This window comes from Culex quinquefasciatus, chromosome 2, assembly GCF_015732765.1.
Source record: "Culex quinquefasciatus strain JHB chromosome 2, VPISU_Cqui_1.0_pri_paternal, whole genome shotgun sequence".
Lineage (NCBI taxonomy): Eukaryota > Metazoa > Arthropoda > Insecta > Diptera > Culicidae > Culex > Culex quinquefasciatus.
Genome location: NC_051862.1, coordinates 186,632,140 through 186,641,971, shown reverse-complemented (window position 1 = coordinate 186,641,971; position 9,832 = coordinate 186,632,140). Strand labels below are relative to the sequence as shown.

The following is a 9,832-nucleotide window of genomic DNA, read 5'->3' as shown; positions in this document are numbered from 1 at the left end:
GATAACTTTTTTGGGAAAATATTAGTTTAATTCAGGTGTTCCACAATTGTGGGAGGCTGAATAACATCCCACAATTATGGAACAGGGAATTTGGAGGCAGTCTTTTGCTGGTCTGGATAAAATGGTCTTGAAATGTAGTTTTTTCTTTTAAAAATACAACTTTTACTAGTGAAATAGCAAAAGAATGTCCAAATAAAGGTCCTAAATATAGTAGGGTCGACAGAAAAGATGCATTCGGCACGCTATTTACAAATTATCACATATTTTTTCCGATTGTGTGGGAGTTCCGAATATGTGGAACGACTGTAGAATCAGTGTAGATACACTTGAGAGGGATTACACTGAGCTATGCAATTAATAAACCGTAGATCCTCCTGAAGAAGATTCAAAACAGTGTCAAAACGTCGAGAAATTTTGAAAAAACGGTGTTTTATTAATTTCTGACTGTCACAGCCATCAAGAAACTTGTTTAATTATTTTTCATTCAAGTTACAAGCAAACCACGGTGAGCTACAGACGTTCAGACGTCCTGCGCTGTTGATTAATTTTGCTTTATTCGAACAAAGAGCTCGCGAAATCCCTTTGTTCGGTACAAACCATCGTTTTGTTGCTATGGCGAATGTGGAAAATGCGTCCCCGGTTCGGAAGCGAAGATATCCTCCGTTCTCCACGGGACCTTTCCTGGTTATGCTGGAAACGACCGGAACGGCCAACCTGGCTCCTTCAACGCTTGCCAAGAAGCTGATTGGGCAATTCGGCCCCGACTTCGTGAAAGCCATGCCAGTTGGCAAAAAGAAGATGAAGGTGCTTATGAGAACGGCGCGTGCCGCAAACGAGCTGTGCGAATTTCGACATAAAAACCTTACATGCACCATCCCCCAGCGGTTGGTCGAAACCCTTGGCGTTGCCCACATCGGGCTGGAAGTTCCTGACGATGAGCTCAAGGACGCCAGGGCCTACGACAAAACGAAGTGCGTCCAATTCAACAACCCAGATGTGCTCGAAATTCGCCGCATCAAGAAGAAGACCGCAGATGGTGGTGAGACAGCGCTAACTACGACTGTGGTCACCTTCAGCGGTCTGAAACTACCTACCCATGTGGAACTTAACTACGTGTTGTACTCGGTCAAACCCTACAACTACCCGATGCGCCAATGCAAACATTGCTGGCGTTTTGGGCATGGCGATAAGGGATGCAAATCCAAGAAGAGATGTTTGTTCTGCCCGGAGAAAGAGGTGGCTGACGACCACCAATGCGATCAGACCAACCCAACATGCGTGAACTGTTCCGGGAAACACAGGGCCGACCACAAGGACTGCCCCAAGGCCAAGGAACAAAAGAAACAAGTCAAAAGCGTCAGCAGGCCTACTCCCAAGGACCTACCGACTGGTTTTCAAGCATCGGTCGGTCAACTACCAACTCGGTGGCATCCGCCAGACCTTCGACGACTCCGTCCGCTCAACTCCAACCGGCTCTCGCCGGACCTTCGACATCCCAGGCCACTCCACGTCAACGCGCGGTCCGCGGAACCAAGAACCCTAAACGAGTTCCCGCGGTTTCAGAAAGTCAACATGAACACAGGCCGAAAAAGAGAGTCGTGGTCGACTCCCACGGCAACGAGGACATTTTGCCAACATTGGAGCTGAACATCAATGAACCTGTCGCCAATGCCATCAAGGAGGGAGTGGATTCGACGACCATGTCGGAACTAATCTCTAAGCTGATGGACCCACAAGAAGACGAAGTAACGACGGAAGTCTTCCGCACAAGGGTCAACGAGCTGCTGGTCGATAAGGTGAAGCAATACGTTGGCACGCTGAGATTATAATAAACCGTCACCTCAGGCGCGCCAGCGTCGGCATTGCCTCTGCAGTTCCTGCAATGGAACTGCAGGAGCTTCTACTAAATCGGCAAGTATTATCAACCTTATCAACACAACCAAAACATCCATTGTTTTGATCTCCGAAAGTCACCTTGATACTTCATCAAGCTTCAACCTTCCAGGCTTTCACTTATTTCGCAAAGACCACACAAGCAACTCGAAGGGCGTCCTTGTTGCCGCTCGAAAGGAAATGCACCCTAAAACATTCCACCTAGTCGCCCCGGTGGGGCTAGATGCAGTAGCGTGCCAAGTAGTGTGCAACCTCGGTACGCTGACGATAGTGTCGGTATACATCCATCCGGATGTATCAGTTTCGCCAGCGGAGCTCGAAACTTTTCTCAAGAACATTCCCGCGCCATGTATCGTGGGCGGTGATTGGAACGCCAAGCACTCAACATGGGGAGACCACCGAGACGACGCACGAGGAGAAGCACTTGATGCTGCCGTGGATGCGGCGCAGATGGTAGTTTTAAACAACGGAAGCTACACCAGAGTGGACGCACGAAGATCAGCCAGCGCTATTGACGTCACTTTGGCGTCGGCAGACATAAGCTTGCTGTTCGAGTGGGAGACGCTGGACTATCCCTACGGAAGTGACCACCTGCCGATTTATTTCGGTACAACCTCGATCCACTCGGACGTTACACTTCCAGCCATCAATTACAAAAAAGTGGACTGGACTTTGTACGAAAACCTTGTGGAAGAAGCAGTAAGCAGGAATCGGAATCCAACGTACGACGAGTTCTTCCAGATCGTCAAAACCAGCCTGGTACAAGCATGCCCGCCACCAAGACCGCTACAGACAACGAAGAAGGTGCCACTTCCGTTTTGGGACGATGAGTTGGATGCAGCAAAATGTGAAAGTCGCCAGAAGTTCAGCGTTTGGCGCCGCTCACTCGACTACGAAGCCTATCAGGACTATTCTGCAGCAGAGAAACGGTTCAAGGATCTGGTGAAATCCAAACGCTCTCAATCGTGGAGAGCCAAATGTGACACGCTGGACTCACAAACATCGGTCAAAGACCTATGGAGGTGGGCTAAGCGTTACAAGGGGAGAGCTGCTGGCAGACAACAAACGCTGAGGGATGAGCAGATACTGGAGGAAGTTCTCGATCGGTTAGCACCCTCTTCGACGAGGCCACCTCCTCCGCCGGAGTCGGTCTGCGACTGTGGGAGGCACAATGGACAATCGTACTTCTCTATACGACCTGCAAACAGTGTTTAAACAGGGAAGGACACAGCACCTGGTGCAGATGACTTAAACTACTCAACAATACGGAAACTTCCCTTCAACGCTCAAGTGACCCTGGTACAAATATTCAACCAAATCTACGAAGATGGCGTCATACCAGAATCGTGGAAGGTTTTAAGATAATTCCCATCCTAAAGCCTGGAAAACCAGCCGACGACTCGAAATCGTACCGTCCAATTGCCCTGGCATCATGCTTTCGCAAAACCTACGAAAGCATGATCAAGGAAAAACTGGAGTGGTTCCTGGAACACAACAACATCTTACCGGATACAGTCTGCGGATTCCGGAAAGGTAAAGGGACAATGGATGCGCTACACTTGCTGGTTGAAGAAGTGCACACAGCCTTCTCCCGCAGAGAGCATGTTGCAATGTGCAGCATCGACATCCAGAGTGCGTATGACAACGTCCAGATCCCAATAATGCTACAAGAGTTTCGGGAGATTGGAGTCGAAGCCTGCCTGATCAAAGCGCTGCATGGGTTGTTCGGTGAACGAATTTTGTCAGCATCGCTCGACAACGTCACCTGGCTAGTCCGCATAACCTGGATGGGTTTACCCCAAGGTTCACCTCTCAGCCCATTGTGCTTCAACGTCGTGATTCGCAAACCGATGGAACCATCTCCGACATGTTCGATCAAACTAGATTTCGCTGATGATATCACAGTCGCAGTTCGAGGTAAACAAGTGGAGGACTCGGTAAACACCCTGCAGACAACCTTGGATGGAGTGGTACGAATGCTGAAAGAACTTGGTCTCGAAGTTTCACCACCAAAAAGCGCCGCAATGATCTTCAGCAAAAGATGTCTGCCGGATGTTCCTGAACTCTACATCAACGGAGCAGTAGTAGAGTACAAGGAATACATAACGTTGCTGGGAATCAACCTTACTCCAACACTGAGCTGGGCCAGTCAAATCAGGATGGTGAAGCGGAAAACTTCCTTGTACGTGAACTTCATGCGGTCTGTGGCTGGTCAAAAGTGGGGATCGCACCCAAGCGCGCTGCTGTCAATCTACAAGTCCTGTGTCCGATCGATTATTGATTACGGGTCGATATTTTTCGGGAAGCTCCGGAAAGGGAACTTATCCAGCTGGACCGCATTCAGTGGAATTGTTTGAGGATAGCGTTGGGATCGACCAAAACAACGCACACCGGATCCTTGGAAGCGTTGGCCGGAATCATGCCACTCGGTCTGAGGAGGCAGATGCTACTCGCCAAGTTCGTCAATCGTCGTTATTCCCTGGAGACCTGGCACCGGCGCCACGCTGCACCTGTGCTGAACGGAGAACTGCCTCCATCGTTCATCCGGAAAATGATTCTTCAGTTTCGATCACACACGGGTTATCTAACAACAATACAAACGCTGCCATGTTTCTCGTACCCTGCTGCGATAAGGCAGAGAACCATTCCGATTGATTTTTCTGTCCAAAGCGCTATTCGAGGAGAACCGGTCTCAAGGATTCCCAGAATCGTCGAAGGCATCATCTCGCAGAAGTACCAAAATTCCATCGTATTTGCTACGGACGGATCGAAAGATGAAGACGGCTGTGGCTACGCAGTAGTGGATGGAAGTTTCCAGATAGTGAAGCAGATCAAGCTACCTAAAACTGTATCAGTATTTTTGGTCGAACTGCTGGCGATTCGGCAAGCAGTGCAGCACATCGCGCAACACCCGGGTAGAGAGTTCCTGATTCTGTCGGACAGTTTGAGCAGCTTAAGCAGCCTGCACAACAGAAGTCTCCAGGGAACTACACCGATTCCTTGGTTCGATGTACGAAACCACATCATGCAGCTCGAGCAAGCGGGGAAAACGGTTTCCCTCATGTGGGTACCAGCACACAGGAACGTGACACTGAACGAAGCGGCGGATGCGGCGGCAAAACTTGCGTGTAAAGAAGGAGAACCAGAAACATACCAGCTTAATTCGTGGGACATCTCGTACCCAAGTCGGGTGAAGGCTTTGCAGCAATGGCAAAACAACTGGGACAACGGCGACAAGGGCAGGTTCTGCCACGGAATCCTGCCGAGGGTGTCCACAACACCTTGGTTCTACGAGACAGAGTTTTCACGGAGGGAGATAGTAATCCTCTCCAAATTTATCAGCAATCACTCCAGAATCGCTACACACCTGAGGCGCAACAACATCATCGACGACGACACGTGCGAGTGCGGGCTGGGGGCGGCCACGCCGAACCACCTGTTGTTAACGTGCGACTTGTATGAGGATTTTCGAGGAGAGCTGTGGAGGAAAATCATTAGAGCTGGCATACTTCCGGACCTAGAAGTTATACTTAAATCCAAAAATTTTGAATTGTATAAATGCTTAGCTCAATTTATCATCATGTCAAACATTGACATGTGATTAAATAATTTACGGAAAACCTGGCCCAACAATGTTAAATACAAGAAGCCAAATAAATAGCGCTAAGGAAAAAAAAAAATATTTTTCATTCCTTTTAGTATTTTCACATCCACTTGTTCGATTTGGTTTGCTTTTTTATCATTTTGTTTATATTTTCAGACTAATATATCAATCTCAAACCTTTTGCTACGTTTGGGTTTTCAATTATTATAGCATATGCATTTTCATTACTTTTGAGTTATTGATGCAGTTTGGTTCAAAATGGAAAAAGAAAAAAAAAACAAAAATATCCAGAACATTGTTTTAGAAATCTGGAGAAAAAATCTGAGTTTTGACGAAAATATTTTTTTGAGAAAAATAAAACTTTTTGCAATAATGTACTTCGAGAACTTACTATAATTCAACAAATTTTTAAATCAACTCAAACATGTTGAAAATAGTCAAGAATTTGACAATGTCTTATTACAAACGTCTGGTCATTTGGTAAGTGACCTATTTCGATTATTTTGCTGTTTTTACCATCAAACTTTTTTTAATTAACAACAAAATATAACTGTTAAATATTTATAGAAGAATCAAAAGGGTCGCCTGCTACTAAACCATAAAATTATTTTGCTTTTCCTGCAACTATTTCTTTAAAAAAATGATGGTACAAACGTTTGCCAAATTAAGTTTGAATTTTCTTTGACTGAATTTTTTTTTATAATGCTAATCCTTTGATTTGATTGAACTTTAAAATTTAAAAAAAAATAAAAGAACACTTCGTATTTTCAGCACAGTGGACTCTCTCTGTGTCGATATTGAAGGGACCGTCGAGAGGTATCAAATAAAAGTTCGAAAAAAAATCAAAGCATGCTTTAGAGGGGACTATGTCAGCCTGTGTGGATCAATCGGACCGCGCACTGGACTCACAATCCAGAGGTCGCCGGTTCGAATCCCAAGGCGGACGCAAAAAAATTCTAAGTGTAAATATAGGTTTTCGGTGCCCTCAACCCCGTGCCATACCTTCACACATAGGTGATCCGTGAGGCGGAGTCTTGCCGCAAAAAGAACGATACACGCCTGTGGAACCGTTGACGAAACCGCAAGGTTTAAGAGGGCCACATTATAAGGTGTTACGTCGATTCCGTTTTTTTAGAGGGGACTGACAAATTCATTGACATAAGTGGCAATATTGACATCGATAAGATCGACAGACTGGGTCAACTGTATTTTTGACACAAAAAGTATTCTCAGCAAAAAAAAACATTTCTAAAATTAAAATTTATGCTGTTCTATAGAGACAAAAAATATTATTAGTGTCTTGGTACCGTAATCTGGGGTGAATCGGTACATCAGTCTGAATAGGGACAGCAGTTTTTAGAGCACTTAGAGCTTTTAAATTTGGAAATGGATGTACACATTTTGTTGGTCTGAGTCTGTTCTAACCGAAACCAACCAGAAAAATCAAAAAAATTTGCTCCAACATGGTTAAAACTGCTGTCCCAATTCACCCTATGTGTCCCGATTGACCCCAGTTTACGGTATATTGACTTGAATGTGTCTTTTAAAATTAATGAGCTTCCAAATCATGTTTAACTGTAAACAAGATATAATTTAAAGAAGGATTTGGATAATCTGTTTCAACAGATTTTGTAGATTGCAGATTTAATAGGTTTTTGATCTTGCAAGTTTTATATAGTCTTTATTTTGAGTTTGTTCCTTAAGCCTACTGTAAAATAATCTAAACCACCCTTTTCTAACATTATATATCTCAAGTTGTCATTTAGTACAAAAATCCTTGTTTAAGAATGAATTCAGTTGTTAATTGGCATTTAAGTTTGGAGAAGCATGGTGTTTTACCGTTAATCAAAGCATGACTAGACAAATCATTAGTTCTCTGATTATGTACTGAGGAAACCATTCAACAACGTTCGCCAGAAATATTTCAACAAGCTTCGTTTAGTGCGTTACTTTTGTAACGGCTTAATACCCATGTTTTACGCCTGAAGGATATGCAACAAATCTGCACCTACTTTTGAAAATGTCGAATCGGCTTAATTTGTTTTTAATTCATTTGATTAGTTTTTAACATTTTCATTGTTTTATTGTTTAGAACAATTTATAAACAAATATTATTTTAAAAACATATCATTTTCTAATGTATGACTAGAAACATTTCAAGAAACTTTTCCGTTCCATGTAGGAAAATTGAAAATTGAAAATTGTGGCTATGCCTAGTTATTCACTGTTGTTACTAAATTCCTGCAGATGGCCTCCGGAGTTTGGAGGAAATACCTTTTGTACATCATTTTAATAATTTTGAGAATCTGATACTCGGTTTTGCTTTGCAATTATTCCTTAAAATAACTGTAACACATTCCTCAAATTGATTTCGAACTGAAACGTCTCGCATAGAAAGAAAAAGTTTTGTAGAGCTTATATGCAGTTGCCTTCATTAAGCGTTGCACAAGCTCTGATTAAAACAAAAAAGATTGTTATCTCACTTTTTCAATCTTACCAATATTGCCCATGTCAAGTCCCATGAATATTTCAATTAAGGGGGAAAAGGGACACTATCTCCTCTAAAAAATGACCATTGTTCACCTCCCATAAACAACTTTTCCCTGAAACGAGATTATCTAATAAACACATGCAGGGGGGCACTGCTGATGTGGACCACCACGCCGGACACATTCCAGCCTATGAGGTTGCATTCAGGGGGATAATGAGATTGTACTGTAACGCGATGGACGTGTCGAAAGGAGGCTTTTGGTAATTTCCAAACTGGTTCGAACATTAGCTTAAGCTGCCTGCCCACCCAGCTCCAACTAATTACCTCCGCACATTTACTCGCGAGGGGAGGCTTGTCCAAATGCCCAAAGGCTCTGTATAAGAAATGTGTCCGATTTTGGGGTCCGATAAGAAACTGAACCATTTCTGGGCTGATTAAAATCGATTGTCGTGTAATACCCGATGGACGGTGAAAATGTTTTCCTGGTAATTTTATGCTGGTCACCACCAAAGTCGTTGTTACTTGGTCCAGCGATGGAAAGGTTTTGACTAATTGAAAATGGGATTATAAAATTGAGCATGATATTTCAACAGCCAAAATGACACAAGTGCCCCATGGCACGAGGTTGATATCATTATGTTGTGCTTGGGGTCTCTATGAACTTACTTGTTGTAACCGTGACTTGGAGAAAAGTTGAACTGATTTCTTAAATTATTATATTTTGGATTGATGGAAAATCTATTTTTCAATTAATCATCAAACAATGTATTGATATAATAAACAATCTTTTTAAAACTAACTTCTTTAGTGATCAATGTAACCCCAACTAACAATTCCATTCAGTTCACCCGAAAAACGTGTGCCACCACCATCCGTATAGGGACGTGGCGTTACATCGTGCTGCCATCTGGTTTTTTTAAGCGCAAGAGTGGAAAAGTGCTGAGTCATCGTCTAAAAATAGACGGCGTCCTATCTCGCCCAGCAAAATGAAGTCGATAAAGTAGTCGGTTTCGATGAGAAAAAGTGGAAAATGTGATCTAAAAATAGCGACGCCATCCCCCTATAGCGGCTTGCGCTAGTGTAGATTTATGCTTAAATTGAGATAATTTCTTCACTTATGCTTGGCTTATGCACTGGCGACGCGAAAGGCCGTTAGGCAACGGGAGCTGAACTGGCCTGGACTGGCAAAAAGGCCATTTCGATGCCGGGCTGCTCTACATTTGGGTTATGTAAGGTGGCGCAACGGTGGTGAAAATTCACTCCCCCTTGGCGGCGTAGAACCCAGAAGTGTCTTTCTGGAGCATAAGAGGAAGGGTGGTTTGCGCACCACCACCCTGGTTATGACGATTGCCGAGGGGCGTATGCGCCAAGTTTGTAGCATAGCAGTTTTGATTGGACCTCGTGAATGTCCTGGGTGCATGTGTGGGTGGAGTCATTTGGGGCGAGGAAAATCGTGAATTGAGGAAGTTTGAGGAAATCGTGACGATATGATTTCCTTTCCACACATTTTGTGTTTACTGTCAGCGGTTCAGATTACGGCTGACGTGTCCTTCGCGAGAGAATAAACGGTTGTAAAATATTGTTGATATATTGGGTCGTAGAGGTTGTCATACTGTTTAACTTTGTTAATGGAAGAATTTCATTTAACAGATCCTGCTGTGTTAGGATGGCTGAAGTTTTTTGTCAACATATTTTCAAATTTCAAAGATTATCAAGTTTCATAATAATGCTATTAATAAATATTACGCCCTTTTGATATGCTAGTCTTCATTCAAAAAATTCGAAAGTTTTTTTACGGAAAGATCAGAAAATTTCACAAGTATTTCATATTTTAACATTGAAAA

The 9,832-nt window shown here is 43.6% G+C and overlaps 1 protein-coding gene across 1 annotated transcript; it reads left to right on the top strand.

Annotated features, from left to right (window-relative positions):
- Positions 1 to 3,350: 3,350 nt before the first annotated feature.
- Positions 3,351 to 8,868, top strand: LOC119766441. The gene is made up of 3 exons (XM_038250991.1): positions 3,351 to 4,093; positions 4,564 to 5,349; positions 8,832 to 8,868. Exons 1-3 carry the CDS (start codon positions 3,351 to 3,353, stop codon positions 8,866 to 8,868), a joined length of 1,566 nt encoding a protein of 521 aa, XP_038106919.1.
- Positions 8,869 to 9,832: the final 964 nt, after the last annotated feature.

Bases quoted from the DNA above. Each gene is read 5' to 3' on its own strand.
- LOC119766441 (XM_038250991.1), top strand. From the start codon at position 3,351: ATGATCAAGGAAAAACTGGAGTGGTTCCTGGAACACAACAACATCTTA. The intron at 4,094-4,563 runs GTCTGTGGCTGG...TTCTGTCCAAAG, and splicing joins TTGTACGTGAACTTCATGCG to CGCTATTCGAGGAGAACCGG. The intron at 5,350-8,831 runs GTATGAGGATTT...AATTCCATTCAG, and splicing joins CTGTTGTTAACGTGCGACTT to TTCACCCGAAAAACGTGTGC.